This window comes from Podarcis erhardii, assembly GCF_964252035.2.
Source record: "Podarcis erhardii genome assembly, chromosome: 13".
Classification (NCBI taxonomy): domain Eukaryota; kingdom Metazoa; phylum Chordata; class Lepidosauria; order Squamata; family Lacertidae; genus Podarcis; species Podarcis erhardii.
In genome coordinates, this window is record NC_138502.1 from 47322891 (window position 1) to 47335595 (window position 12705).

The window sequence follows — 12705 nt, forward strand, 5'->3', positions numbered from 1 at the left end:
TTGTGGGACATCTTTGGGAGAAGAAAAGGCTAAGCAGTAAGCGCCACAAATCTGGAGTGGAGTCCCTAAGACAGTTGGATGGTGCCTTGTATGCCTCCTCATGGTAACTCCTGCAGCCAAGCTGGTGCCAGATGTATAGCCAGTGTGGTGTAGTGGTTAAGAGTGGTGGACTCATAATCTGGTGAACTAGGTTCGCGTCCCCGCTCCTCCACATGCAGCTGCTGGGTGAACTTGGGCTAGTCACACTTCTCTGAAGTCTCTCAGCCTCACTCACCTCACAGAGTGTTTGTTGTGGTGGAGGAAGGGAAAGGAGATTGTTAGCTGCTTTGAGACTCCTAAGGGTAGTGATATCCTGCCAACCTAGCAGTTCAAAAGCACGTCAATGTGCAAGTAGATAAATAGGTACCACTCTGGCGGGAAGGTAAATGGCATTTCCGTGCACTGCTCTGGTTTGCCAGAAACGGCTTAGTCATGCTGGCCACATGACCCGGAAGCTGTACGCCAGCTCCCTCAGCCAATAAAGTGAGATGAGCGCCGCAACCCCAGAGTCGGTCATGACTGGACCATCAGGGGTCCCTTTACCTTTACCTTAGGGTAGTGATAAAGCAGGATATCAAATCCAACCCCCTTCTTCTTCTTCTTCTTCTTCTTCTTCTTCTTCTTCTTCTTCTTCTTTCCTTTTGACCACATCAGCAGAGCCAAGAGGGGTCTTGTCATCTGGGCCACCCAGGACCACCATACACACAGGCCAGGCTTGCGTCCCAGAGAGTTCACTGTGATTTGACTTCACCTCTGGAGGCACACGCCACTGTCTCTCGAGACAGACGGATGCCAACAACAACAATAAGCATTTAAAGGTTAAAGTCCACTTCTTCAGCTGCAAAAGAGAAATGGACGGCAGCATGTAGTGCAAGGCATTTAGTGAGACGTTGTCTTGCAATGATACTAATTTTTAGAGGGGCAGTACTGGGAGAGCAAGTGAAATATTTGCAGACTGGATAATGGCAGAAGAATCCATAGTAGTTATTGAAGCCCTGGTTCATGGCACCTATTATTATACAAACACCGGTTCTTCCAGCTGTTCCTGAGCAGCCTCTCGGTGCCATGTCCTTTTGCCATTTGAGAGCCAGTGTGGTGTAGTGGTTAAGAGCGGTAGTCTTGTAATCTGGGGATCCGGGTTCGCGTCTCTGCTCCTCCACATGCAGCTGCTGGGTGACCTTGGGCCAGTCACACTTCTTTGAAGTCTCTCAGCCCCACTCACCTCACAGAGTGTTTGTTGTGGGGGAGGAAGGGAAAGGAGAATGTTAGCCGCTTTGAGACTCCTGAAGGGGAGTGAAAGGCGGGATATCAAATCCAAACTCCTCCTCCTCCTCCTCCTCCTCCTCCTCCTCCTCCTCCTCCTCCTCCTCCTCTTCTTCTTCTTCTTCTTCTTCTTCTTCTTCTTCTTCTTCTTCTTGCCTGCACTATCTCCCCAGAGCTTGGCTGGGAAAGGTATCTATTATTTCACATTTCTGTTCTGATGCTATCTGAAGACATCACAGTTATTCAGCAAAGAACTGAGACTACAGATGATTAGCTTGGTACAAGGAAGAGTGAAGTGCCAAGCCGGGCAAGAAAGTCTGAGATTGTAGGTGTGGGGTGCCTTATTTTTATTTAGTCATTAATGTCCCTAGATGTAAGAAGTTCTGTTTTGACTTCTCAGCTGAACCTTAGAAGATTAAAAGCATTTTGATCGTTGTTTTTTGCAGCCAACGTTAAACATTATTGTTCCCATGAAGTCAGAGTGTAGGTGTTTGTGTGTGTGGAGGAGAGTGAAATTAAGAAAAGAGCATTTGGTAAGAGATAAAAGCAATGAACATAATCATAAAATTATATAGCTCTTTGCAAACTTCTCTGTACAGGCAGAGTAACATGATCAACCCTCCACCTTGTCTACTTAAGATGAAAACAAGGCAGTGTGATGTTCATTGTGCTTTTCATGCATAATAATAACAACAACAACAATAATAGTAATAACAGCTTTCATTAGGATAAGCCATAGATTCTCTTTCATGCAAAGCAGCTATGTGTTCAGAGAATGGCTACGGGGACTTGTCAAAATCTTTCCATGCCAGCATTCATCTGTTCACAATTGTCTGCTTTTTCCCCCACATAGGTTTTTGTTTCTCCCTTAAAAATAAGACACAATGGATGCCTGCCAGCCAGCCAGATTTTACCAAAATTTGCCAGCTCTCATGAGTGGCAAATAACTGTGGATAAATACATGCAATATTTTGAAGAGAAAATTTATCCACACCCTGCAAAATTCTTTTAGCTTATGTAAAAAATTATTCGGGTATTTAACTTTTGAGTGACATTCATATATATTTGATATCTGTCTGTTTGTCTTGTCTATCTGAAATTAGCTTTCGGCAAATTCCACTGACAAGCAATTCAGGATTTCAAAGGCCTAAGACTTTTAAAGTGGGGCTGTGGTCTAAACCACTGAGCCTCTTGGGCTTGCTGATCAGAAGGTCAGCGGTTTGAATCCCCAAGACAGGGTGAGCTCCCGTTGCTCGGTCCCAGCTCCTGCCAACCTAGCAGTTCGAAAGCATGCCAAAAAGTGCAAGTAGATAAATAGGTACCACTCTGGCGGGAAGGTAAATGGCATTTCCGTGCGCTGCTCTGGTTTCACCAGGAGCGGCTTAGCCATGCTGGTCACATGACCCAGAAAAACTGTCTGCGGACAAATGCCGGCTCCCTTGGCCAGTAAAGCGATATGAGCGCCGCAACCCCAGAATCATCTGCAACTGGACTTTACTGTCAGGGGTCCTTTACCTTTACCTTTAAAAAAAAGATTTTTGAACTCTTCTCCCTTACCTCAAAGTTCCTCTGCTTTTCCAGCTGAGGTTCACTTCAAATTTGGTTTTACATCAAACCGTGTGGACAGTTCTATTTATGAGCGAACTCCCTGCGTGGAAACTTAAGTTTAGAATAGTTAACATAGATGTGCAAGTTTCTCTGAACAGTCAGGATTAAATATGTTCCCTTAGCCTGCCTCTCTTTATAAAAGTAGCAACATGTTCTTTTCATGACTTTTTAGAAACTGTTTTGCTTCTACAACACTGTTTTTTGTAATACTTTAGAGTTTAAATCTTCTCATTTGAATGTTTCTTGTTTATAGTAATTTTAACTTTTTATAAACCGTCTTGGGAACCTGTTTGAGGACAGGGTGCAAAGACAATAAATCAAATGGTTCACTAATTTGGTTTCCACTTATTCAGAGGATATTGTCCTTGTAGTACCAATGACCTTTAAAATACTGGTTTGTTTTTTGTTTTTTTACAGCAGTCCTTTCCCCCTGTGATCATATTACATGGTATCTCATTTCCAGCTTTTAAAATAGAATGATTGCAGACTTTGTCTGATTGCAGAGATTGTATTACGTTTTGTTTGACAAAGAAAGCTAAAAGATGCATACCTTCTTCCTTCACTTCAGAGTTTTGTAATTTAGATGTATGGAGGATGCAAAGTAGCTATGGTTTCGTGCCTGAACCGCAAAGATCGATTGAACATGCTTAATTGGTCCTTATCTTGCAGTTATACTTAACACTTCTTTTGAGGAAGATTCTAAAAGGATACAGTTACTGCCTTTCTGAAGTACTCTAGGTATAGGGTTACCCATTTCTCTTATCTCTTCCCCTGCCTCCTTCCCCAAAGTTGAGCACAGCATTTTACATGGCAACTAATGAACATGTTAGTGATCGGTGCAGTCGGAAATTCAGGCCTCTGAAAACGCTAACTCCACAAACGTTAATAGCATTGCAAAGTAGACTCCTTTAAAATAATAATCACCAAAGTGGTATTTTAGTCGGTTAACACTCCAGAATAATGCATAAGGAAGAATGGGGGGAAATGTGTTATGGCTGCTATCTGAGTAGTTATTTGAGGTGTCCAATGACTTAGACATTTTTAACAGTTTTATATTGTAAGGAGTTTGTCATGCAGCACAGAAGCCTAACATTTGAAAAACTAAGACTCAGCACACCTTTGGTAGCACAGAACTAGATGTGCTTTTTTGTTTTTTTAATCTGACCACTGTGTAATTGTTGTTTAAAAAGAAGAAGAATATCATCATCGCTCACTTCAGACAGCACACCAAACTATGGTTAAGAAAGCTGAACTATGTTATAGTGTGATATATGGAATGGCGAACCCTGATTTGCAGTTGGCCAGCAAACCAAAAATCAGAAACCATGCTTTATGCTAACTATGGTGTGGTGCCGAAATTGACAGCTCATAGTTTCAACCGTCATTCTGCTTCCAGAAGCTTCTGGACAGCCATGGAAACAGGAATGGATTTTTAAAGCTAGGTGATTTCTGCTTATGTAGCTGAAAATGAAAATTAGAAGCAGATCTGGACCTTGCCATATTCATTGATTCAATATCCCGCTTTTCAGAGAGAGTTTTGTGGCTTGCCCTGTTGTGCTTTTGGGATCTCTAGTCAACATCAGCAATTCCAGACAGGCTACAATTAGAGCCAATACATTTGAGAACTTTCTCTCTGTACCCATTTCTATCATTTAGTAGGAGTTTGGGTGTTTCCTCTGGTAGTAGAACGTGTCATCTTAGTTGGTGAAACTTAATTTTGCAAATTTCTTCAGTGAGGGGGTCTTAAAATATGTTTTGGGGTGTGAGGAATTCAATTCTGTTATTATTTTTTTATTGGGCAATGTTTAGCTCGGTAAGTCTACGTTTGATGAAGAAGCACAGAAACTGCTTTCGGAAAACCAAAGAATTTTAATTTTAACCTTCTGAAAATGTCAGGTGATGCTAAATAATAATACATAAGTAATGATAATTTTTAATATACGATATAACTGCAATCATTTTTAATAATTTCTGTGCAATTTTACACACCTTTTACTTACCAAGCAAAACTAAATTACCGCATTTTCCCTTGTATAACAAGCCCCCACGTATAAGACTCAAAACTGATAAAATGGGGGGAGATTGTATGCATGTATAAGACGACCCACAATTTTGAACATATTTTTAAACAAAACAAAACAAAACCTAGTCTTATACATGGAAAAGTATGGCATATCAATTTAACCAAAATACATTTTGAGTTCCCAAACCATGTCACAACTTTTTAGCACCCCTCATTTTGGGAATTTGAGAGGTGAAAAATTCAACTCACCCTACTCTGATAGGCTTTATTTTCACATGGCGATTATTCTTTTAACAAGCAAATGTACTGGAGCCGGCCTGCTCATAGGGCCAGGATGAAGCTCCTGCCTCGGGCTTCACCCACTTCTGTTGTCACCAACTAGAGCAGTGGTGTCCAAACTTTTTTCAAAGAGGGCCAGATTTGATGAAGTTTCAATTTAGGGTTGAAGTTGTTGAGCTTTTATTAGGATTGAAGTTCTCAAGGTTTTTTAAGGACTTTACCCCAGGGAATAAACTGCCACAGCGGCCGGATTAAACTGACTGGTGGGCTGGATTAAGCCCCCAAAGGGGACTTCGGACATGCCTTAACTAGAGGGAGGCGTTCCAGTTCTCCCAGGTGGAGAAGCCAAGCAGCAATACTTTGAGGAGCACCCTGACTCCTACGAGGCTCTGTGGGGAGCTTGGTGGTGGGGCAGGAGGCAGCAATGATAAACGTGGTCTGATCCAGCAGAGCTGCTTTTCTTAGGAAACCAGCTTTATGCTTTGTGGTTAAGAGACTGGGAAATGTTATGTTTCTACTGGAGAAGTTTCTCTACCAGGCGAAAAATGCAGAAATTCTGCTCTTAAACTCTGACTCATTTATCGCTCGGGGATTGATAGACGGCTTACAACAAAGAGCTGTTATCTACTTTGACAAGCTCTAAAGCTGCGCAGCATTAGGGGGAGATTTCTTTTTCTTCATCCAAAATAGTAATTATTCTGACTCTGTTTTGATTTCTTCTCCTGTTCCGCAGCACCATCTCCAATCACAAATGTGAAAAAAGGGAAAGTCGGCAAAAATAGCATCTCACTCTCTTGGCAGGAGCCAGATCGACCCAATGGCATCATCCTGGAGTATGAAATCAAATATTTTGAAAAGGTGTGATTGTCTGATTGCAACACCGTTCTAACTATCTTCGATTTCTGCCTTCCTCTGCTCGGTTAGAATTATCGTATCTGTTCAAAAGGGATGGAGCAATTTTTGTTTGTAACTCCATGTCAAATTAATTATACTGTGACTGTTTAGGAAGCCTTGATGTGTGTGTGTGTGTGTGTGTGTGTGTGTTTGTGCGCATACTTATTTTCCTTAGTGCATTGCTTCTGTTGAACAAATACATTAAGGTTTCTTGTTAGTTTCATGTTCCGGTTTTATTTCACTAAAATTAAGAAAACTGACAGTGCAATCCTGTGCATGTCTGCTCAGAAGTAATCCCCACCAACTTACTCCTAGGTAAGTGTGTACAGGAATGCAGCTTGATTAACTATGATTGAGGGATATACAGTAGATCTTATTCTTGTTGCTTTTCCAAAATGTCATACAGTTGTTGTTATTATTATTAGACACATTTAAATGTTCAACATTCATCACATAGATGAATTTGTAATATAATCTTAATAAGCCCAGAGTACAATTAGCTACATCAGAGTGGAGGAACTTTGTAGCTTGGTCTCTGAGACGCTGTCCTACTGCATAGCAGTTCTGCTATAGTTGACATTTGGGCCATAGCTGTCAACTTTTCCCTTTTCTTGCGAGGAATCCTATTCGGAATAAGGGAATTTCCCTTAAAAAAAGGAAAAGGTTGACAGCTATGATTTGGGCTCTTCTAGAATTTACTTTGTCCAAGTATTATAGTTTCAGAACACCAAATCAGTTACTTCATGCCACTTTTGCTGTTCTCGTTTCCCCTGAAATTAACAAAAAACAAAACCCCACAACATGGGAATTGTAGTTTGGTGAATCTGCTGGGCTGGCCCAAGACATTTTGGCATCTAAGGCAAACCACAAAATGGTGTTTCCCTCCCCGCCAGGGAAGAAAAGATGGTTCCCAAACTAGTTTAACTACATGGAACAGATATGCCCAGAGTTAGGCAACCTGAAGCCTACTGAGATCATTGAGTTCAGTTACAACTAACTCAGTATTGAATTGTGGTGCATGAAAAATCAAAATGAGGGTTAGACTTACATGAAATCATAAACGAAGGACTGAGGAGATATCACTCTGCCCCCCCACCCCCAGGAAGCTTTACTCCAAAATGGAGGACAGAAAAGTCAACAACTCAGCCATGCTGTTTAGGAGTTTGTCACCCATTGCCCCACTGCCTGAAATCCTGATAATTCTTGACAGGGAAGTTTCCCATATATTTGGGGGCTCTGAATTACCTCCACTTTTTCCTCGAGCATCACTAGTATGTTAGGAATACTCTTCCGTCTTCTTGTTTTTGCTTCTGAACTCTTCTTGATGTTTTTGTTTCTGAACTCTGTTGAGAGAGCTAGGAATGCAAAAAAAGCACTAAACAGCATTTGTGTGCAGACAGTGGTGGTTGTCAGAGAAAAAAGGTGGAAGAGACGGGGAGAGTCAGAAATGGGTTCTCTTGGCAGCAGGTGGGGACAGAAGAGGCTAACAGGCTTGAGGGAACAACATACAGATAAAATGCATAGGCTAAATCCATTGCAAACATCTGTTAATATTATGATGTGGACAACTGCCACTGAGAACGAAAGGCTTCACAACTTAAGAACACAAAAGAGCTTGCTGGATCACGGCAATGTCCCATCAAGTTCAGTATCCTGCTGGCAAACCAGATACCTGTGGAAAGCACCCAAGCAGATTTAAGGCTTCAGGATTAATTTCTTTGTTCTTCTGAGGGAAGAGTAAGCCTGTTTTCCTTCATAATAACGTCTTATAAAGCACACTGATAAGAGCTACTGAGCAAACGCTTTGAATAAATTAATATGATCGTATACTTGCTCACATACAACATGCAGAATCAAGATGACGTACTTGAATTGCCTTTTTTGTGAGCGGGGTGGGGCGGGTGCGAAGCAAAGTCGTTTAAATTTAGTGAAATAAAACCTGCATACTTCATTTTGTTTTTATTACATCCATTAGGCTTGATAGTTAATATAAATGATCTTTCACACACATTCACACACACACACACACACACACACACACACACACACACACACAAACCACCAGTCTACTCAAAACAGCAACGGGATTGCAGTTCAGTCTTAATTCCTGTTCCTATTCATGCTGCTTCCTTGTTTTGTGACTTTGTGCTGTTAGGAAGCAGTGAAATATTTAAGGTGGGGCAGGCAGTTCCCCTGCAGAGGGCATCAAGCTGGGGGAATTTTTGTCCTCACCCTGGGCACCATATTACTGGGTGGATCAGTGCAGCATCTTCCTAAATTTCCATTGCTTAGACCCAGCAGGCATGGCCAAACTTGGCCCTCCAGCTGTTTTGGGACTACAGTTCCCATCATCCCTGACCACTGATCCTGTTAGCTAGGGGTGATGGGAGCAGTAGTCCCAAAACAGCTGGAGGGCCAAGTTTGGCCATGCCTGGTTAGAGGGTGGAAGACACCCACACAATTGGCCTTGTAGCTTTTCACTCAGTTGGGTGCATTTAATTTTAGAGCGCGATAGATACAATACCGGAAAAGGCCTAGATCGGGCTTTTGGGAAGGATTGGTGAAAGAAAGACTCTCGCCGGCAGAAAAGGAAGTCTTGAGCCTTGCCTTGCCCTCCCCAGTCTTCTTTCTATCCCTTCCCAGCAAGTGAAGTCGGGGATTTCAATCAGTCCCTGCCCAGGTGACTGGCCAGAACAGAGTTTTGTGCTATTTGCAAATGTGCAATTCATTTATGCCAATCTGGCAATGTCGGTGTGAATTTTAGATGTTCAGTGTTGCTGTGCAAGGTCTCTGTTCTCCCACATTGCTTTACAGGGACCAAACTGAGAGGACATTTAAAATGCAGGCATGCCAAATCAGGGGTCAGCAAGGTTTATCTTGCCTGGGCCGGATCGGTCCCGCGGAGATCCCGCCGTGGGCCAGATCGCGAGCGCCTGCGGTTTTCGGCATCTGCATCTGCACAGATGCAATTTTTGGTGCTGTGGAAGTGAGTCCCAGCACCATGCTGCACCAGTTTAGTGCAGCATGCAAGCAGGCAACTCAGTTGGGGGGCCTTAGGTTGCTGCCCCCTGTGCCAAATAATGCTCCTTCCTTAACTGTACTACTGCAACATTGCAAATGGTTGGATGCTCCCCCAGGCCAAAAAAGAGGAGGAAAAAGTCAATCAAGGCTTTAGCCTATGGAAATGTGTGTGTGTGTGTGTGTGTGTGTGTTATACATGGGGGAGCGCTTAAACATGCCCTCCACCAACTGCAATGTGAGGATATACTGCCCAGAAACCACTGTGTCACATTGTGATAATAAACCCTAAAGTGATCATTTTCTATGAAGGGCAAAATGCACTTGTATTATTTTACTGTGCTGTTAAAATTCAACAACAAGCTTTGATTACACAAAATCCTGTTGCAATTGTAACCTCTCAAGTCTCGTCAAATTAGCAAAGCAGACTGTATTATACAAATGTACAGTTTTAAAACCTAACTAGCTGTATCTAACTCTCACTTTGAATATAAAGACACATAGAAAGGGAGATGATTCCATATTAACATTAAATTTGACAGACATGTTTCAGCCAAACAATCCCTTTTGACTGCTTAGAAAAGTTTCATAGCTGCAGGTTCTCATTAAATGAGACCCCTATCTATATTTTAAAATACATATCCTTTCAATAATTTGGCTGCAGCAAAGTAAATGTGAATAGGATCCAAGTGTCTTAATTCACCAGAGGTTGAACATGAGGCAGCTGCTAAAATAGCAAATGCCATGTTAGGCATTACTGGGCACATAATGTCAACATCATGAGAAGTAATAAGCCCTCTTAAGGTGTTCAGTTTCTGCATGTGATGGCTGAGCTACAGAGGTGCATTCACAAACCCCGTTCTCACCTGTGCTCATTCCACCCCTGATCTTCATGCACTGTGCAGATGTGTCTGAAGGGGGTTTGCAACCATGTTCAACTGAACATGCTTAGATGCCTCCCTGTATTGGGGAACCCTGAATTATCACAAGGAGGCTTCTAATCATGTTCAGACAACTTAGAGGACCCCAGGGGCAGGTCTGACATGGAGGTGGTACATGTGAGGTCATTGGGGCAGGGCTTGGAGGTGTGCCCTTTGTCCTTCCCCTATTTAGCTCAGAGGTCCTGCAGAGGGCTGTAGATCCATTCTGCCCCACCTAGTTCTGTTACGGCCAGTTCTGGGTGCCACACTTTAAGGAGGGACAAACTGGAGCATTTCCAGTGGAGGGAGACCAGGGTGATGAAGGATCTTGAGGTCAAGTTGAACATGACCCAGCACGAGAAACCAAGACCCACAAGGAGCACTTAAAAGATCTGAGCATGTTATAGCCTGGAGAATAGAAAGTTAAGGGGAGACGCAATAGCAGCCTTCAGATATCTGAAGATTTGTCCCACAGAAGATGGAACACACTTTGTTGCTTCAGAAGAAAAGATCAGAAGCAGTGCTGGATTTACGTATAAGCTAAACAAGCTATAACTTAGGGCCCCACTCTCTTGGCCCAAAAAAAATTAAAGGAAAAAAAAACCTCGGATGTACATTTCCAAAATATAAGATAGATAACAAATAAAATTCAACCTACATACAGTTAGAGCTTAATAATTATTTCACTATTAATATACTTCTTCTTAATTGTATTTCAGTTCAACAATCACTATGATAAAATACATATTTTGTTATGTGCAAATGGCTTTAGATACCTATTAGGTTCATAAATGACCATATAGCATATATTCAACACAAAAAAGCGTCAATTTGTTGTTGACAAAGGACAGCTGGACATATAAAGGGCCCCATTACCTTCAGGATCTTAGGGCCTCATCAAACCTAAATCCGGCCCTGGTCGGAAGCAACGGCAGGGAAGCACATTTCAGCTAAACACAGAAGAAACTTTCCTTTTTAATGGTACAACCTCATTTGACAAGTGAACAGACTGCCTCACAACGTGGTGGGCTCTCCTTCACTTCAGACTTAACAGCCAAAGATGCTGTTGCATCTTGCCTTAAATATGGTGTTGCAATGGCTGACCTTCAAGCCCTCTTCCAACTCTACCATTCTCACATCTGTTAAATATAAAACTGAGTGTTCATTTACTCCCCTTCATATATGGAGTGCCACAGGTGTGACGCTCCTAACCTTTTATCCAGAGTTGCAAAATCAAGTGCAGACTCAATTTCTTCATTTCCCCACTTCCATGGTTTGGGGTTAAATGTGTGCATCAAGGTTCATTCTTGGTATAAGCTTTTATGTGCATGCACACTTCTTCATGCACACAAAAGCTTATACCAAGAACAAACTTAGTTGGTCTCTAATAATAATAATAATAATAATAATAATAATAATAATAATAATTTATTTATACCTCACCCATCTGGCTGGGCCTCCCCAGCCACTCTGGGCGGCTTCCATAGAAAGCAAAAATACAATAAAATATCACACGTTAAAAACTTCCCTGAACAGGGCTGCCTTAAGATGTCTTCTGAATGTCAGGTCGTTGTTTATCTCTTTGACATCTGCTGGAAGGGCGTTCCACAGGGCGGGCAGCACTACCGAGAAGGCCCTCTGCCTGGTTCCCTGTAGCTTTACTTCTCGCAATGAGGGAACCGCCAGAAGGCCCTCGGCGCTGGACCTCAGCATCCGGGCAGAATGATGGGGGTGGAGACGCTCCTTCAGGTATACTGGACCGAGGCCATTTAGGGCTTTAAAGGTCAGCACCAACGCTTTGAATTGTGCTCGGAAACGTACTGGGAGCCAATGTAGGTCTTTCAAGACCGGTGTTATATGGTCTCGGCAGCCGCCCCCAATCACCAGTCTAGCTGCCGCATTCTGGATTAGTTGTAGTTTCCGAGTCACCTTCAAAGGTAGCCCCACATAGAGCGCATTGCAGTAGTCCAAGCGGGAGATAACCAGAGCATGCACCACTCTGGCGAGACAGTCCGCAGGCAGATAGGGTCTCAGCCTACGTACCAGATGGAGCTGGTAAACAACTGCCCTGGACACAGATTTGACCTGTGCCTCCATGGACAGCTGTGAGTCCAAAATGACTCCCAGGCTGTGCACCTGGTCCTTCAGGGGCACAGTTACCCCATTCAGGAGCAGGGAATCCTCCACACCTGCCCGCCTCCTGTCCCCCCAAAACAGCACTTCTGTCTTGTCAGGATTCAACCTCAATCTAAGGTGCTACTGGACAATTATTTTATGTAATTTATATATATGTATATTTCGACTGCGCCAGAGCAACACGGCTACCTACCTGAATCTAGAATCAAGGTTCATGTTAGACTGAATTGATTCTTAACCAGGGCTTGAAGCTAGATTACAGACTCTGGTGAAAGTAGACCAACAAAAGCATAAACCTTTAGCAGATGCAACTTTACACCATGTTTCACACTCAGAGAGGAAGGGAGGCAGCGAGCGCGCAGCCGGCTCTCAGTCTTTTAAGTGTGGTTAAGAGATTGCAGACATTGTGTTGACAGCAGCCTAGCGTTTCTGCTGTATAGTAATAGCCACCAAGCTTGTGCCTGCTATTTATAAGATTTCCCTTTCTATGTCTGTGTATGTGTGCGGGTGTGTGTATTCATGCGT

At 42.8% G+C, this 12705-nt stretch overlaps 1 protein-coding gene across 8 annotated transcripts in view; it reads left to right on the forward strand.

The window, feature by feature from the left end:
* The window catches only part of EPHA5 (EPH receptor A5), a 255158-nt gene that overhangs the window by 181223 nt on the left and 61230 nt on the right, over positions 1-12705 (forward strand). For 5 of the 8 annotated variants that reach the window (XM_081836263.1, XM_081836264.1, XM_081836268.1 and 2 more), the window contains one exon: positions 5946-6070. The exons of the other annotated variants lie outside the window; for them this stretch is intronic. In XM_081836263.1, coding sequence (XP_081692389.1) covers positions 5946-6070 — 125 coding nt within the window. The remainder of the gene's footprint in view (positions 1-5945; positions 6071-12705) is intronic. 8 annotated transcript variants of the gene reach the window in all.